Here is a 17,749-nt window from a genome sequence, read left to right as displayed (position 1 = left end):
TTTTCTTCCAATTTAAAACCGTTTCCCCTTGTCCTATCATTACCCTTCCTGGCAAAGAGTCCCTCCCCAGCTCTTCTATAGGCTCCCTTCAGGTATTGAAAGGCCGCTATAAGTCCCCCAAGAAGGGAAAGCTGGGGTGGGGTTGGGGGGAACATGGGCTGCCCCTCCCTGAGCAAAAAGTCCTCTTGCTCTTTGGCAGGAGTTTTTATTTACTGAAGGAGGACGAGAGTTTGGGGAAGCACATCAAAGGAGCCTTGTGGGAGGCTCCTGGGGAAAAGGAGACGTGAAGAAATGACTGATGGCACAATATCTCAGGCGCCGGTTGTCAGGCAGCTGATGGCCGTGTGGGCACCAGGGTCCAGGGCAGTACGTGGTCTGTGGCGAGCAGAAATAATTCAGTTCCTCAGTTGGGCAGGATGTCACACGTGCCTGCGTTTCACCTGCTTTCCGTGTGCTATTTCATCTATTTAAAGGTTTAGGAGACGAGGTGCCATCCTGCCTCTTGCAGCAGAAGGGCCAGGGAAGGCAGAGAGAGGAGGGACAGGCCGCGGGGACAGTCGGATGGAGAGATGCTCTGTGGTCACGTGGAAAATGAGAGGGGGAGAAGTTCTGCAGCACAATTTCAAGGTTGAGCGAGTGGTGCCAGGAGGCTGCAAAGGCTCTGCCTTAGCTGCTCTGCTTTGGCAAGGAGTGGGGAGAGGGGAGGTCATGGCACCTGGCTCAAAAAAAAACCAAAAAAACCCAAGTTTTCCCAGTAATGAGCCTGTGGAGAAAAGCTGGGAGAGCAGGGAGCTTATCCCAGTCCTCCTGCTACCACCGTGCTCCCTGCCTTGAAGGGTTGGCACTAATTGTGGTGGCCTCCCATCCCAATGGCGACTGGCAGCATCCCCCTGCTCACAGCTCATCGCTTCATTTTAAAAAAAAAAACAAACTAAAACTTTCTTTTTTTTTTCTTTTTCCCCACCTACAAGCTTGTTAAAAGGCAATTGCAGGGGTGCATCCCCCGCAGGCTGTGTCTCCTTGTTGCTGGGCAAGGAAGAACCTCATGAGGTTCAACAGGGAAAAGTGTAGGGTCCTGCACCTGGGGAAGAAGAATGTCAGGCACCAGTACAGGTTAGGGGTGGACCTGCTGGAGACAACTTCTGAAGAGAAAGATCTAGGGGTCCTGGTGGACAGCAAAATGACAATGAGCAAACAGTGTGCTCTTGAGGCCAGGAGGGCCAATGGGATCCTGGGCTGCAGAGGGAAGAGTGTGGCCAGCAGGTCAAGGGAGGTCATTCTCCCCCTCTGCTCTGCACTGGTGAGGCCACAACTGGAATCCTGCGTCCAGTTCTGGGCTCCCCAGTTCAAGAGGGACAGGGAACTGCTGGAAAGAGTCCAGCGAAGGGCTACAAAGATGATTCAAGGATTGGAGCATCTCCCTTATGAAGAAAGACTGAGAGAGCTGAGACTCTTTAGTCTGGAGAAGAGAAGGCTGAGGGGAGACCTTATCAATGCTGACAAGGATCTCAAGGGTGGGTTGAAGGAGGAGGGAGCCAGACTCTTTTCAGTGGTTCCCACTGAGAGGACGAGGGGCAACGGGCACAAGTTGGAACATAAGAGGTTCCACTCAAATATGAGGAAAAGCTTCTTCATAGTGAGGGTGGCAGAGCCCTGGGACAGGCTGCCCAGGGAGGGTGTGGAGTCCCCTTCTCTGGAGATCTTCAAGCCCCGCCTGGATGCTCCTGAGTAACATGCTCTGACAAGCTCTAGGCAATCCTGCTTCAGCAGGGGAGTTGGACTAGATGATCTCTATGGTCCCTTCCAACTCTAAAAATTCAGTGAAATTCCTTCAAACAGACCCTTGGGGAACATCAGCTCCATAAGTTGGTTTGGGGTCCAGGCTGCATGGGCCTGTAGCTGTTGCTGGCTGGTTGATGCCAAGCGTTGTGAACCTAAAGGGGGGGTGAAATCCCAGCAGTCCTCCCCGACTCCGCCATGGGAAAGGCAACGTACAGCCTGGGCTCCACTGGAAATGGGGCCAGGAGTCCAAGCTGGACCCACGGACCAGGAGGAACTGGCTTTGTTTGAGCTGACTGATGTAAAATGAGGGTGACAAGCCCTCGAACTGGCCAGGGTGGGAGAGAGCTGCAGCGTGAAGCCACGGCACAGGATGGGGGCAGTGATTAAGCAGGGGAGAGACGCGCTTTTATTTAAATAGAAACACTGCCCTGAATTCATCATGAGAGTCATTAAGTGAGACATCACTTGTGCAAAGTCAGAGCGGCTCCAGCCACCAACCAGGCCTGGAACGTGCCTTCAAATCACTCCACGTACAGTTTTTGCTTTGGTTTCTCTTCCCCCTTTTTTTGCTGTTCCTTCCCTTAATGAATTCCCTGATTTTATGGACCTGGCCAGGAGGTATCCTGGCTGCTTTGTGCCATGGGAGGGGATGAGGAGCCCAGGGAGGGAGAAACCACCCGGGATGGCATGGGCTCATCTCAGGAGGATGCTCAGAGCCCCCCACCAGTAACACCTTTAAACTTCTTGCCATCTGCAACTTCCCAACAAGCTCAGCTACTGAGGGCAAATCCTTAGCAAACCCAGTCACGATGGGAGGAGAGTATTTGCCACCCCCTTCCCTAACTGCAGGCAGCTCATCCAACTCAGCTGTGTGTCAGGGACTTCTGTTTTTAAGCCCAAACGAGCTGCAGGTGTTCCAGGGCTGGGTCTGATGTGAAAAAGCCCCCACCTGCAGCTTAACCAGGTTTAGGGGGGAATCCATCACCCTGGGGGGCTCCCCAGAGCTGGGGGAAGCCACTACAGAGCCCCCCCTCCTCAGGGCTGAGTTAAGGGGGCTGGGAGCAGACCTCTGCCCAATTCCGATCAATCAGCTGTGGTAATTGCATAATTAGCAGAAGCTGCTCAAGAGAGGTAAAGGCTTAATTAGCCCCTCCTGTTCCTGCAGAGGCATTTGCTCAGGGCTGCTCCAGGAGGAGGGATGCTAAAGGTGAGTGGAACTTCTTTAGTGTTTTAATTAAAGCTGCTGGGGATCAGGTCTGGTGGGGAAGGTAAAGCTCCTCCAAACCCAAAGTGGTGGGAGGCTTTTGTGTGTTCTGTGCAACAGGGCAGGACCCAAAATCTCTGGCTTTTCAGGGGCTGGGGGACACGGAATGTTGTTGGGGGCAACATGTGTGGGGATTGGTGTCACCGAGAGCTGCTTTCTGCACCTTTGTTGCTCCTAAGAAATGAGATGAGGTGGCGGGATATGGTTGCCTTCCCTAAACTTGCTTGTAGGGAAGGCTTGGAGTGGAGGTAGGGATTTGTCCTGAGTTGTTCTGCTGGGTTTAGGAAAACTGGGAGGGCTCGGAGAGGGAGGTGGCAAGAGCTGGGTTGGGTAGAAGGTTGGGTAGAAACCTTCAAGTATTTGAAGGGAAGCCTACAGGAGAGCTGGAGAGAGACTTTTTGTCAGGAAGTGTAGTGACAGGACAAGGGATAATGGTTTTAAATTAGAAGAGTGGAGATTTAGATGAGATATTAGGAAGAAATTCTTTGCTGTGAGGGTGGTGAGACCCTGAAACAGGTTGCCCAGAGAAGTTGTGGCTGCCCCATCCCTGGAGGTGTCCAAGACCAGGCTGGATGGGGCTTGGAGCAACCTGGTCTGGTGGGAGGTGTCCCTGCCCAGGGCAGGGGGTTGGAATGAGATATCTTTAAGATCTCTTCCAACTAACCATTTTATGGAATGTGCATGGGCAGCACGGTGAAGGTATCACTGTGTCTGTGGATATGGAGGCTCGGAGTGCCCCAGGGAGAGGAGTGAGGGCTGGTGCAGCTCTCCTGGCATGCCTGCCAGCACCCTGCCCGTATCACTTTCCTCCTCTGCCCTCTCATCTATCGCACCCTGGAGGGCTCATCTATGATTTACGTGCTCCCTGGGCCTGCCAGCCGCTCCGCCACACAGCTCAGGAAAAGAATAATATTGATGCTAACAAAAAAAAATTAAATAATATATATATATATATAAAAATAATTAAAACCAAAGAGGCTGAGTTAAACTTCCCTTGGCCAATGCCTGCCTCGGGCTGAAGTTGCATTTGAAGAGGTCTTAGGGGGTGAACTTGGGATTTATTTATTTTTTGGGGAGGATGAGGATGACAAACACCCCCGGGAATCCCGGGGAGGGGGGCTGTTGGGTGGAAGTCGGGGCTGAAATACCGGTTACCTGGGTAAGGGGCGCTGCGCCGCCTCTCGTTCTCCTTCCCCTCCCCTTCCTCCTCCTCCTCCTCCTCCCGCCGCGGCTCATTCGGCTGGCGGGGCCGAGGGGAGGTGACATGGGGGGTCGCCGCTGACAGCGCCACAGGTAATGTCCAAATAGGTCATTTCTAGGGTCATAACCCCAAACCAGGACTTCAAAAATGCTGTGAGGCAAAGGTTTCCTCAGATACAAACCTCAGAAATAAGTGTCTTCAGCTCCATAGCGAACACACCCAGGGATAGTCCTGTATAAGCTCAGCTCAACTAGATCCTCCTCGGGAGCTGTAAGCGTTGTCTATCTGATGATCCTGGGGACACTCTTTCTGTAGGAACTCCCTCCACCCAAATAAAATAAAAAAAAAATAATATATATATATATAAAAATAATTAAAACCAAGCACTTTCCTCCTCTGCCCTCTCAGCTATCACACCCTGGAGCACTCATCTATGATTTACGTGCTCCCCGGGCCTGCCAGCCGCTCCGCCACACAGCTCAGGAAAAGAATAATATTAATGCTAACAAAAAATAAAAAAATAATATATATATATATAAAAATAATTAAAACCAAAGAGGCTGAGTTAAACTTCCCTTGGCCAACGCCTGCCTCGGGCTGAAGTTGTATTTGAAGAGGTCTTAGGGGTGAACTGGGGATTTATTTATTTTTTGGGGAGGATGAGGATGACAAACACCCCCGGGAATCCCGGGGAGGGGGGCTGTTGGGTGGAAGTCGGGGCTGAAATACCGGTTACCTGGGTAAGGGGCGCTGCGCCGCCTCTCGTTCTCCTTCCCCTCCCCTTCCTCCTCCTCCTCCTCCTCCCGCCGCGGCTCATTCGGCTGGCGGGGCCGAGGGGAGGTGACATGGGGGGTCGCCGCTGACAGCGCCACAGGTAATGTCCCCTCGAGTTTGCCTTATTTTGCCTTTAATTAAAGGGGGAGTTGGTGTTGGGGAAGGGGGGAGTCTGTGCGCGGAGAATGCGCGGAGCCTCGGGCATCTCCCCCCCGCCCAGGGGTGGCTTTGCGCGCCTTCCTCCTTCCCAAATCTGCTTCCACCGAGGGGACAACTTCTTCGGGGTGAGCCACCATCCTCCTCGTTATTATTCTTAATTATTTTTTTTTGTGTGTGGGTCGGGTGGGCGTTCAGCGCGGTATTTTCAGCGGCAGGAGGCGGGAATCCCAACCTTTTAGGAAAAAAAAAATAAAAATATCGTAATAACGTGTGTTGGTGTCTGCTGTCCTGAGATTAAAAAAAGTGTCCCCACTCCCCTCAACCCCATCCTGGGTTGTAATTTGGAGTGAAGCTGCAAAGTTTCTCGGGAGAGCCAGGGTTGAACTTCTTCAAAGGCGCAGGGGATGCTGCTGCCGAGAGGGCTGCCAGCAAAGAGGGGGTTTTAGGTGGGTTTGTTATGTTTTGTTGGGTTGTTGTTTTTTTTAATCCCCTCAAAAACATATTAAATGGGGAAAACAGCTCTTCAAATATTCCAAATTTGCACGGAATGGTTTCTTTCTATTCCTTGAGAAAACACTTTATTTGCGATTTTTCTTTGCTTCTCTTTACCTTCATCCCTGACAAACCCCGCAATCCTCTTTTATTGAAATAAATATTTTCCTGACCCCTGCACACATCCAACTTGACGTTGGCCAGACATCTTTAGCTTTGAACCCCTTGGAGTTGTCACCGGAGCCTTTATTGTAAGAAAATGCTCAAACTTCAAGGGTCTGGTCCTTATTAAAACCGGCCAACTAAATTACATTACTCTTCCTTTTAACTCATGGAGTTTGGGGTGTTTTGGCTGTAAGATTTTCGTGGCAGGGATAGGTTTTTTCCCCCCCCCCCGATGCTGTTCTTCAGTTTGATCTACTCGGTGCCAGCCCCTTTGTTCTATCCAGGATTTTTTGGATGCTACATGGAGGGAAATAACATCCCCTGCCCGCTTGTAATTGGGAGTACAGGTGTGGGGCTTCGTTGCTGGTATTTAATTGGGAAAATACAAAATCTGGGGTGTGGGGAGTAAAGACCTACCTGGGAGGGGGGGGCGCGGAAAAATTAAAAAAAAAAAAAAAAGAAAAAAAAAAAAAAAAGGAGGAAAAAAGGGGAAAAAAAAAAAGAGAAAAGAGGAAAAAAAAAAATAGAAGGAAAAGCAGATCTAGTATAGCTTTTTTGGCCAGATGAAGGAATGATGTGGAAGGTGAGGTGATGTGCTGCCCATGGGCAGGTGAATAGAGGAGCTGACTGAGGTGGGGGCAAAACCTGGGGCTCTTCTACAGGACCCCTGTGTGGGAAGGACAAATCCCAAACCAGTCCTGTGTCAGGGATGCCCCGGGGTTGCTGTGAGCCCCCTCTTGCCAACCACTATTGTTTCCCCCAAGCTGCTTCTCCTCTCTTATCCCCCAGTCTTTTCTTTGGGGTGGGGGGTGTGTGTTTGTGATGCTGGAATGGGAAGTTTTCTATGCTGGTGTGTGTTTTTATGTTGGTGTTTGTTGGTGTTTGGTTTTCCCCCCCCTTGGTTTGGGGAGGGAAAAGCCCTGTCTGGTGGCAGATCCCCCCGGGTGCCTGATGTTGAGGGATTTGGGGGGCTGACCCAACAAGCCTGGGGTCTTCCCAGAGCATCCTGCAGCAGCCTGGGATACCTCATGTGTGTGTGGCCTCGGGGCATGATAGGATAAAGCTGGTGAATTAATAGTATTTATTTATTGATGGAGCAAGGTATTCCGATGGGGAACTCACATCTGTCAAAATCCAGTTGGATGTTTTAGGAGGGGGGGTGTGGAGTTTTATCTTTGTCTCTCCCCCTCCCCTGGAGGAGGGGAAATCCCTTCACAATTCCATTTATTTTTTTTTCTCCTCCACCCCCCTCCCTCCCTCCCCCAGTGCAAATCTCTCCCATTTTGGGAGGCAAACTGTGGGTCTTGCAGCACCCAGTTGAGATAACGCCGTGAAGATACAATGTTTGGTTTTAAGACCAAGTTGTAAGACACTCCCTTTATGGGAAACTGTAAAAATTGATGTTCTCCTTTATTTTTTTAATTTTTTTTTCGATAAGTGGGTGAAACAATGTTTGCAAAATGTGGGAGTTTGGCTGTTGCTGGGCTTGGGAAGGGCGTTCAGCCCATGTGGAAAGAGGCTTTGTGTCCCCATGGGGGGCATCACCTGAAAATAGCAGGGGGATGGAGCACCCGAAATGTTTTCTGCTGCCCAGATGTGATAATCTAGAATAAAATCCACGGTATGGCATCTTCTCTTCTGACCCAACGCAGGGATGCAAAGAGAAAGGGCACCGCCATCCCTTTCCGGGGAGTATCTGGGGGTGGTGAGGACATCTTAAAAAGGATTTGATTTATGAAGTTTCTTCGAGGTCTTGCGCAGATGGTCCGGAGCACGGATTATTTTTAAATTTAAGAAGCTTTAAGGAGATGGGATTGGCTTGACGAGGGGGTGGCCTGTGGCCTCTTGTTAGGGTGTAAAACATCCCAGCTGCTCGCAGTTGGGCTAATTGAGCTGGAGGTTTGCTTTGTGAGCATAAATAGTTCAAAGCACATCCCAAAACTCTGTGGTTATTTTTTTTTTTTTCCCCACTATGGTGTCCTGCTTCCTGTAGTATGACTTTTAATATGAGGGTTAGTTTGGGGTTTTTAAGGCCTAAGAGCTACAAATACTAAAATTTGTGCTTGCGGTGCAGTCGGACCAGGTTCTGCAGCTGAAATGGGGAATTCTGGTGGTTAAGACTCAGCCAAATCTTGTAGATGTCCTGGATCTTGCCCATGGTTTGGCAATGACCAGGAGGCTATAGCTGGGGGGGCTGGAATAGCATTTATGCACAGGCTGTGCCAGGCAGCATGCCCAGCTCAAAGCTTCCATCCATGGGGGCAGTGGCCGTGGAGCCTGGTGGCTCCAAAGCTTTGGCAGTGGAGCCTGGTGGCTTTCAGGTCATGAAGATGTTAGCATGGGGCTCTGCTGGGTGCTTGCTGACTATGGGCTGTCCCATAAACGACCAGAAGAACCATCCTGTGGCCACATCTTTGATTTTTTTCTGCTAGGCAGAAGCATCTGCTTGAATCCCTGCCCTGGGGGCTGAGGACCTTGCTGGATGTGTCTTGTGATGGAAAGTCCCATCTGGCCGTGGGAGGGCTGTAATGTCCCCTCCCCAGCCTCTACCAGAGCCAACGTTGCAGTGGGGCTTTTTTCCATCCTTAGCCTGAATTGCTTTGCCCTGATCTGTGCATTTGATGTAAGGGGGGTTCTGCAGGGGTGAAAGATCTCCTGCTTGGGGTATGCTGGGGAGAAAGTCTCTGGGGGCAAAATCCTGATGGCAACAGGGGAGAAGCTGGTGTTTGGGATGCTGCAGCTTTGAAAAGGACATGTAGGAGAGGGACTGGACAGCTTAGAGGGTCCTCAGCCATGGCTGAGCTTCCTAGGAGGGCTTGCATGAACAAGCCTGTCCCTGCTGATGAACTACTGTCATTAATCTAAAACTTCACCTCTGCTGAAAACCTTTGCCTTCCAGTTTGACCCCCTGCTCCTGGGGAGCTGCTGGTTGGGATTGAGGTATTTTGGGGAGAGGTTCCTCGCAAGTAGCCCCATCTTCCTTTCCCCCTGGGCTGTCTCTACTGCTGAATATATTTTACTTATTTTTTTTATTACCTCCTCCTCCTAAAATTTCAGCTGGCGAGTGATTAGCCGCAGAGTGCCCATGGTGTTACTAAAAAAAAAAAAAAAAAAAGCCTGGCTTTTATTATGGGCTGGAACAGCCAGTGGGCCTTGAAAAGGTCTGTGCCTGCAAAGTGCCTCTCGCTGGAAGTTAAGTGAGCTTTGTGCGAAAGCAGCAAGGACACTTCTCTCTTGATTTGGACGAGGCAAGAAACGGCCTGAGAGCTTTTGCAGCTCAGGTTGCTCAGTGTGAGGATGGCTTGTGTTTTTTTGGCTTTGGGTTGTTTTTTTTCCTCCTCCAAAACACCTCTTTTTCTCTCTTTTTTTTTTTTTTTTTTGAGCTCTACCTTTCCAGCCTTGCAGTTTGAATCACCAGATAAATGAACAAATTAGCCTTGTTGCTTCTTTTTAGTGATGCAAACCATCCAGCTCCTGGACCCCTACAGTTCCTTTTAGTTTTAAGGAATATTCTGGTTCTTTTGGGATTCAGTGTTTTTTTCCCTCTTTTTTTTTTTTTTTTTTTGAGCGCTACCTTTCCAGCCTTGCAGTTTGAATCACCAGATAAATGAACAAATTAGCCTTGTTGCTTCTTTTTAGTGATGCAAACCATCCAGCCTGGAGCTCACCAAGAGCTGGAAGCAGGGAGATGGGATTATATCCCAGGTGTGCACGTACCAGGGGGTCCTGTGCTGACGGGGGCTTGGAACGGTGTCTGCCCACATCACTGTTTGCCAGGGAAGATGAAGTGAAATAACTAACCCGTCGTCTTTTGGCAGGGCTTCAAAATGTAGTTTGGGCTACTGATTGCCAAGAGCTCCTGGTCCTGTGCCTGATGGCTTGCTCTTGAAGTTGATGATGGGGTGGGATTTTTTTTTGTGGTTTCTTTTTTTATTGCATTGCTCGCAGTATTATGGGTGTACTTTTTCTTTATAGTGTGCTTCTTCCTGGTGTTGCAAAAAGGCAGTTCTCCCTTTTCAAAGCTGCCCCCCGAGGTGTGACAGGGAGGAAGGTGCCCTGTTGGCCACCGTGGCAAGTGCCCAGCCATGCCCAACCCCTGGTTTTGCTCCAGCCCGAGCCACAGGGCTTGAGCAACAGCCATCTACTATGTGTCTACCGTGTGTAAATTGAATGAGCAATATTTAGATACACATGGGGTTTTTTTCTTTAATTCTATTTCACAGATGTCCTCAGGTGTGGTTTTTCTTTTCTTGAAAAATAAATAACAAAACCCAAACCAAACAGAAGGAGTGTGTTTGCATCTGAAGCAGGAGTGCCCTGGGGTATGTGAGCATGGGCTGTGTGGCAGTGCTACAAACTCGCTCAAAAACCTCCTGTGGGAGCCCTGTTGGATGTTGGATGCTTCTCTTACATCGTTTTGATAGTGGGGCTTGGAAGTCCAGCCAGGCTGCTGCCTGGCCTTGGTCGGCAGGAGAGCTTTCCTTCTTCCAGGCAGGGGCACAAGAAGAAAGCATCTGGCCTCCTGTTCACCAGCAGGTCTTGGGTCAGGCCTTCAGCATCTTTACATTTACTACTTCATTCATTGTTGTATGTATTAGGAAAAATGTTTCCACATAAAGGGTTCTGAAGCCTTGGAATGGGCTGCCCAGGGAAGGGGTTGAGGCACCATCCCTGGAGGTGTTCAAGAGATGGGTTGACGTAGTGCTCAGAGACATGGTTTAGTGATGTGGTTTTTTGTTTTGTCTTGTTTTTTTTATCAGTTAGGTTGATGGTTGGTCTAGATGATATTAAAGGTCCCTTCTAACCTAGGTGATTGATTCTGTGATTCTGTGATTCTGTGATTCTGTGATTCTGTGATTCTGTGATTCTGTGATTCTGTGATTCTGTGATTCTGTGATTCTGTGATTCTGTGATTCTGTGATTCTGTGATTCTGTGATTCTGTGATTCTGTGATTCTGTGATTCTGTGATTCTGTGATTCTGTGATTCTGTGATTCTGTGATTCTGTGATTCTGTGATTCTGTGATTCTGTGATTCTGTGATTCTGTGATTCTGTGATTCTGTGATTCTGTGATTCTGTGATTCTGTGATTCTGTGATTCTGTGATTCTGTGATTCTGTGATTCTGTGATTCTGTGATTCTGTGATTCTGTGATTCTGTGATTCTGTGATTCTGTGATTCTGTGATTCTGTGATTCTGTGATTCTGTGATTCTGTGATTCTGTGATTCTGTGATTCTGTGATTCTGTGATTCTGTGATTCTGTGATTCTGTGATTCTGTGATTCTGTGATTCTGTGATTCTGTGATTCTGTGATTCTGTGATTCTGTGATTCTGTGATTCTGTGATTCTTTTAAGAGTCTAGAGAGAGGTTCCTGTCTGATGAGTCCAGGCTGTGCCCACCACACTTCTGAGTTCAGCTTTCCACCCCAGTTAAAGCAATAATTTCCACCCCTCTTCCCCCCAGCCCTTTCTTTTCCTTTAAGCTAAGCTCTGTGGCTGTTGGCTGCTTTTCCACCTCTTCATCTCACCTTAGCATCATCTGCTCTGTGGTCCTGCTGCTCCTTTGCTGCCTTGCCTCCATGTGCTGGTGCAACCCAGGACCCAGGCGAGGTGGGAACCTGTTGGCTTGGTCTCCATACCCCATCCCAGCCTGCTTCCTAGTTTGGGAGCTGCCCTTCCAGTTCAAGTGAGGTTTTTGTGATGGAAAATGGTTGCTAGTCACCATAGGCATCATAGCAACCAGTGCTGGAGGCTCTGTAGAGCCAGTGCTGCCCCACTCAAACAAAAAAAAAATCCAAATTAGGCATCTCCTCTTCCATCTGATCAAGAAAGATCCTGCCTTTGCTGTGGAAGGGTGGGTGGCCATGCCTGCTGCAGTGGGGATCCCCCATCCCAGAGCCCTCAGGGTGTTATTTGAATTTTGCCTGGCTGAAGAGGGCGATTGGGTGCTTGTACTTGTAGCACTAAATGACTTTTTTTGGGGAACCTGTGTTTGGGGTGTGCTGTGGTGGAGGGTTTGTGTTGCTCATGCAGAGCTGGGCAGTCCCCTTGTACGTATCTCCTATCTTATGGCACATGGAATATCTCGTGGCAGTTGCAATGATTTGAAAAACCAGATCCACGTCCAACCCAGACCAAGTTTTCCTTTCTGGACTGAGAAGATTAAAAGTGGAATTATCTTCTGGTCTTGGGTTGTTGGTTAAGCAATGTGTTAATGTTGGTTTGGAGCTAAGGCTTGTCTGTTACGGGAAAGCAAACCTCCCGCAGCCTCCCAAAAATGTTTCCACTCCTGTCCTTCTTTTGAAATGGGAGTAAACTGCTGGAAATACGGGGAATGTTGGAGTTACTAATTGTTAGTAAGTAACAGCTCTAGCTTTTTCCCTGCTAGAAGAAATTGGCAGTAGCTGGGATGAACGGAGCAGCTCGGACCCGCTGCCAGCTTTGTGGACATCCCCTGGGCTGGGAGGGGAGAAAACACCCGTCTCCAACCTCAGCTTTGCTTTTGGGGTGAAAAAAAGAGAGAGGGAGCATCTTTCACCTTCTTTCTCCTGCAAGTGTTGTCTCGGGGCTTAGGTGGGTTGTGGCTGCCGTGTTCCTTTGCTCCCTGTTCTGTGGGCATCCATCCTTCTCCCACCGACATGCATACAAATATGCTGGCCTGTATTTATTTAACAAGGGAATTTTTTCCCTTCACTGCGGGGAATAGAAGAAAAAAAGGGCAATTTTTTTTTGTTTCGCTGGGAACAAATCTCATTTTCAAGAGTCCTGACAAAATGAGCCATAAAATTACAATATTTCAAAGTGCTTCGTAATTCTGGCGCGGATGGCTCTTCATCATGGAATCTGAAAGCTCAGAAAATATAAAACTCATTAGATTAAAATAAACCACCTACTGCGTGGAAGAAAAGCTTATTTATCAATATCAATTTACTTCTGATTACCCTGTTCTGCAATTTGTTATTTTTAGGAATTATGATTTGTGTGTAGCTCTTGCCAATATGTAGGGGGGGGAGAAGAAAAGAATAAAATTAACTTTTACCTTTTTTTCCTTTTGAATCCTACTTATTGTAAAGACCTGGCCAAGAAGCAATAAGAAGGAGAAAAGGTGAATTTCTAGCAGTGCTTCGGTTTGAGGAGCAGAGGGATGGAAAAGCTGGGAAAGCAGGATCTGCTGTGCCTCTACAACCTGCTCTGTGTTGGCAGGAGGGCTGGTGCCAAGGGTTGTGCTTTGCTGAAGAGGTCCCAGGGGGTGGTCTCTCTGATGCACGTTTGGTGGTGGCCCTCATTGGAGCATCTCCTGGCCTTTTCCCAAGGTGGAGGGAGCTGGGCAGAGTGGGCATGGATGGTGTGCTGTGGGAGTGGGGGGGGGAAAAGGGGTCTTCCAGTGGGTGGCTGGATGCAATCATCACGGTGGGATGCTGGTAGCATCTCGGGGGGCTTCCACTCTGCCTATGAAGGAGCAAATCCTGTAGGTGGGCAGCACTGGCTCCCCGCTTTGGGGGACAACATTTGTGCTACGTTGCCAGAGAGGAGATTTCTTGGGAAGGCGTGTAGACTTTCCTCACATGGAAGCCATTTATGAGATGGCTTTGATTTACACTTTCATTTCTTCTTTATGGGCCTGGAACAGCGCGGAGCAAAGAGAGAGGCTGACACCATAAATTTTGAGGTGCAAGTTGTGGCGGGGAAGGGAAATCCAGGTTGGGGGCTGGGGGTTTGGGGAGTGATTGAAGGTGCCAGCAGCAGCTCCAACACCAGAGCATCCCTGCCAGCAAGGCACAGCCGCTGCTCTGATGGAAGCAATTAAGTGTGTGTGTGTTGTGTGTGTGTGTGAGCCATTCTCATATGCAAGCACCCCAGCAGTGCATTTAAAAATAAACCAATACAGGTGCACAGCCTGGAAGCTGGTGCTTAAGCACCCTGAGAGCAATAGGTGGCCTGGGGCTGGAGAAGCAGGAGCATCTCTTACTCCAGCGTTTCGCAAAGGCGAGATGCTAGAAGGTTTTTGGAGCCTTGTTGCCAACTTTAGGTGGATTTAATGCGTGCTGAGAACTGGAGCATGCGCTGGTTGGGGCTCTGTGTGTGTAGCCAAGCAGGTGGCATCTTGGCCACTGTTTAAGCAAGGAAAAAAAAGCCACTTCCAAGGCTCAGAAAGGAGGCATTTGGGACAAGGGAGCTGAAAAACCCCTGCTCGACCTGAGCCTAAACTTTCGAGCCCCTTTCTTCACAGAGTGATGTTTCAGGGGTAGAGGCTTCTCCGGTTTCCATCCATCACCATTTAAAGTGGTTCTGGCTGCTGCTTCCCGTGCCTTGGGGAGCAGTTGCCAGCAGCCTGGGAAATCTCTGCTTTAACATTAGTGCTTTTGCAGCCAGGAGACAACAGTTAAGTTCCCAGAGACGACTTGCCCGGAGACATTATTATTATTATTATGCTGGAAACTGCACCGAACGCTTCCTACAAAGAGCCTTTTTTTTTTTTTTTTTTTTCAGGCAGAAGGTGCAGTTTAATACGCTCTCAGTCGCAAATTTTTAAGCTCTCCCCCGAGATTTCTCAATCCTGTTCCTAAATTTGCAATATTCGAGTGAACCGTCTCGGAGAACCAGTGAAGAGCTGCGGTATTAATGAAGACAGACAAAATCAAAATGACATTTCAGGCAATTACTTACATAATGAAGTGACTGACTCGGAATATACAATATTTAGATTTATCATGACACTCGAAACGGGATGCTGTCAACTGCCTTTATTTCTACAGCCCGTAAATTGTTTTTCCACTGCCCCGGTGCTTTTTAAATGTGGTCTGTGAAGCCGGAAAATAATGTTTCCGCTCACTTGGGCTGATAGCAGGGCTGTTGTAGAAGAAAGTTAGTGTCTTTCTTGGTGGCATTTGGGCACAGCAGAAGGCAGAGGGAGAGCTCGGGGTTGGGCTGCCTTGCTCATGTCTCCATCGCATCCTTTCTGGTGGCAGCACCCCAGGCTTGATGCTGGCCAGGGGGATGCAGGGGCTTGAAACAGCAGCATAGTCCGTGTCTGAGGCTTTTTCCTCCTTGAAACCTATTAAAGAAGGGGGAAAACGAAGACATTTGGGTTTTCTTCTTTGTTAGAAGAGTCCGTTGTGCTTTTATAGGCTGAATCTGCAGGTATAAAGGACCTGATAGGGTGCCCGGCTCCTGGGGAAGAGGTGATTTTTGTTTAGAAGCTGGGTTTTTGGGTGTTCTGCTGGCATAAAGTGTTCAAAAGTCAAACTTGTCAAGGGGTGGAGAACTGAACGCTCCTGCCCTGTCTGTCACAGACCTGTGGCAAGTTTCCCGGGGAGACCAGCATGATACACCTAAAAGTTAAGCAGCGCTGCTCCCAGATGTCTTCTTGGGCTTGTGCTGAATTTCCTAAAGAGGCATGAAAAAGACCACAGCACTGTTTTTCTTGCCTAGGCACAGACCTCTTCCTCCTAGAGACTCTCTTGTGGCAAAATGACTGAAGAAATTGGAATTTAGGGCCTTTTCTACAGCAATAGAGTTATTATGAACTGTCTTCTCTGACACGTCCACCAGTAAAAATAAAATACGTGTAGCTATTGCTTTGAAACTCCTTTAGGAGCATCCATGGAGGTGGGGCTGGGGTGTGGGCTCCCTTGCAGAGGTAAGGACCACCCGGTGGGGTGCCTGTGCAATCTCTTAAGGGTGTTGACCCCTCTGCCTTTAGCTGGGCTTAAATCTGCAGCCTGTGGCCATCGTGGTGCCGTGCTTTTGGTCCCTGCATGTCCCTCCTTGCATTTTGGTGCCTATAGAGCAGGGTGCTGGGAAGGGAAAGGCTGAGATGCTGTTTTTGGGGTGAATCAAGAGTGATGCTGGGTGAGGTGGTACCCTGGGCTTGTGGACAAGCCGTCTGCCCGAGTGCTCCTCAAGTGGGAATCACTGTGGTTTATTCAGGTCTGATGCTTCCATAATTTGTTCTCTGAGTGCTGCAAGCACTGGGTGAACCAAAACTCGCTGTGGATACAGCCGGTCGCGGGTGTAACAAGTCCCTGCTTAGGCTGGGAAATGGAAGAAGTGATTTATTTCTCCTTTCAGCCCTCACAGCTCAGGTCAGCACTTGATCTCAAGTGGGAGCTGCTTATGCATTTAACTACAGAATCACAGGATCTTCATGGTTGGAAGGGACCTTTGAGATCACTGTGTCCAACCACCAAAAAAACCCCAAAAAACAAACCACCACCACCACCCCCCCCCCTCAAAACCCAACCGTCTTGGGCACTAGGGCACGCCCTGAAGTGCCATGTCTACATGTTGGGAGATATGGTTTAGTGATGGTGTTGCTTTTTGTTTGTTGTGTGGGTGTTTATTTTTATCAAAATGAGGTTGACGGTTGGACAAGATGATCTTTAAGGTCCCTTCCAACCTAGAAGATTCTGTGATTCCTAAATCCCTCCAGGGATGGTGACTCCACCGCCTCCCTGGGGAGGCTGTTCCATCTAATCATGAGGAGGAACGTCTTCACTTTGAGGGTGGCAGAGCCCTGGAAGAGGCTGCCCAGGGAGGTGGTGGAGTCTCTGTCTCTGGAGACATTCAAAACCCACCTGGACACGTTCCTGTGCAACCTGCTCTGGGTGGACCTGCTCTGGCAGGGGGTTGGACTGGATGATCTCCAGAGATTCCTTCCAACCCCATGTGATTCTGTGATACTTCTAGTAGGAGGTGTCCCTGCCCATGGCAGGGGGGTTGGAAATAAATGATCTTTAAGGTCCCTTCCAACCCAAACAGTCCTATGATTGTCTCTGGGGTGGAATGTTTTAAAATGAGACGTGTATGAATTTCCTTGCGAAGCAGGACTTTGCCAAGGTTTTGTGAGGTTGGTTTGGAAAGAGCTTCGTGTTCAATGGTTTGAAACCATGGGAGGATGTGGTGGTGCTGAGCATCTGCCTTCCAGTGTCTTATTCTGTTGCTTGCTGTATCCAATGGGAAGGAGGGGGAATTTGAGAGGCAGAGGTGGGATAAGGGCATGTTTGCAAGCCTGGTGTTCCCAGTGCCCTTGCACCTCAAGTAGTTTGAGATTTGAGGGGTTCTGCTTTGTGCTCTGAAATCCTGGGGCCTCTTCAGTGATTCTGGGTCAGGCTTCCCACGTAGTTCTACCAAAACATGGTAAATCCCAGCGCTGACTGGTCACCGCTGTGGGGCTCCTGAGTTACACCAGCTCTTCCTTACCCTCGGTTCTTGAGCAGCTCATCTTGGCCTCTGGGTCTGACCACAGGGGTCACCATGGCTTAACCCCTCCCATGAGATGAGCAAATACCCTTCAATAAATGGAAAATAAAAGGCATATCTCTTATGCCAGGTTAATCCTGGTTTCTATTTGGTGCTTGCCAAGAGGATGGTTGGGGCTGCCTGAACTAAGAAAGTGGTGGCAGCACTTTTGGATGAGGTCCCCTCTACAAAAGCCAAGCGTTCACAAAACTTCATCTCCTGGGTGTCCCCCTATGGCCTTGGGTCGCTGAGGTGTGCAGGCTGGTACAGGGGTGCATCTCCAAGCCTGCTTTGGGGATGACAACGTAATATCCATAAAGAGCTGAACTTGACGCTGCCTTTTTTTTTTGTTGACAGGAACCATGAAGCGTCACACTTCTGCTGGCAGCTTTCTGCTTCCCCTCTTGCTCCTGGAGCTGGTCTCTCTGGGTAAGTCATCTCTGTAGGTACAGTGACCACGCTTTTCTCTTCCCACCCTTCTTCCTGTCTTATCTTTGTGAGGTATGAGGGTAATACTGGCTTTGTGGGCTCCTGGTGAACATCTCAAGGCACAGCAGCATGGCTGGGGAGATGCAGTTGGCGTGGGTAAGTCCTGGTGACCTGAGCGTTGTGCTCCTGTGCAGCCACTTTTCCTGCAGTCAGTAAAAGGACATACATGGCATCAGGTGACT

General features: G+C 49.2%; 1 protein-coding gene across 1 annotated transcript in view; it reads left to right on the top strand.

Annotated features, from left to right (window-relative positions):
* The first annotated feature begins 5,175 nt into the window (after positions 1-5,175).
* The window catches only part of LOC106887014 (cadherin-23-like), a 59,603-nt gene continuing 47,029 nt past the window's right edge, over positions 5,176-17,749 (top strand). The window contains exons 1-2 of the mRNA XM_014940353.1: positions 5,176-5,305; positions 17,436-17,507. Coding sequence (XP_014795839.1) covers positions 17,441-17,507 — 67 coding nt within the window. The 5' untranslated portion in view covers positions 5,176-5,305; positions 17,436-17,440. The remainder of the gene's footprint in view (positions 5,306-17,435; positions 17,508-17,749) is intronic.

Source organism: Calidris pugnax, unplaced genomic scaffold (genome assembly GCF_001431845.1).
Source record: "Calidris pugnax isolate Ruff unplaced genomic scaffold, ASM143184v1 scaffold39, whole genome shotgun sequence".
In the NCBI taxonomy this organism is placed as follows: Eukaryota; Metazoa; Chordata; class Aves; order Charadriiformes; family Scolopacidae; genus Calidris; species Calidris pugnax.
The sequence above is the reverse complement of the archived record's forward strand: the minus strand, read 5'-3'. Positions and strand labels throughout refer to the sequence as shown.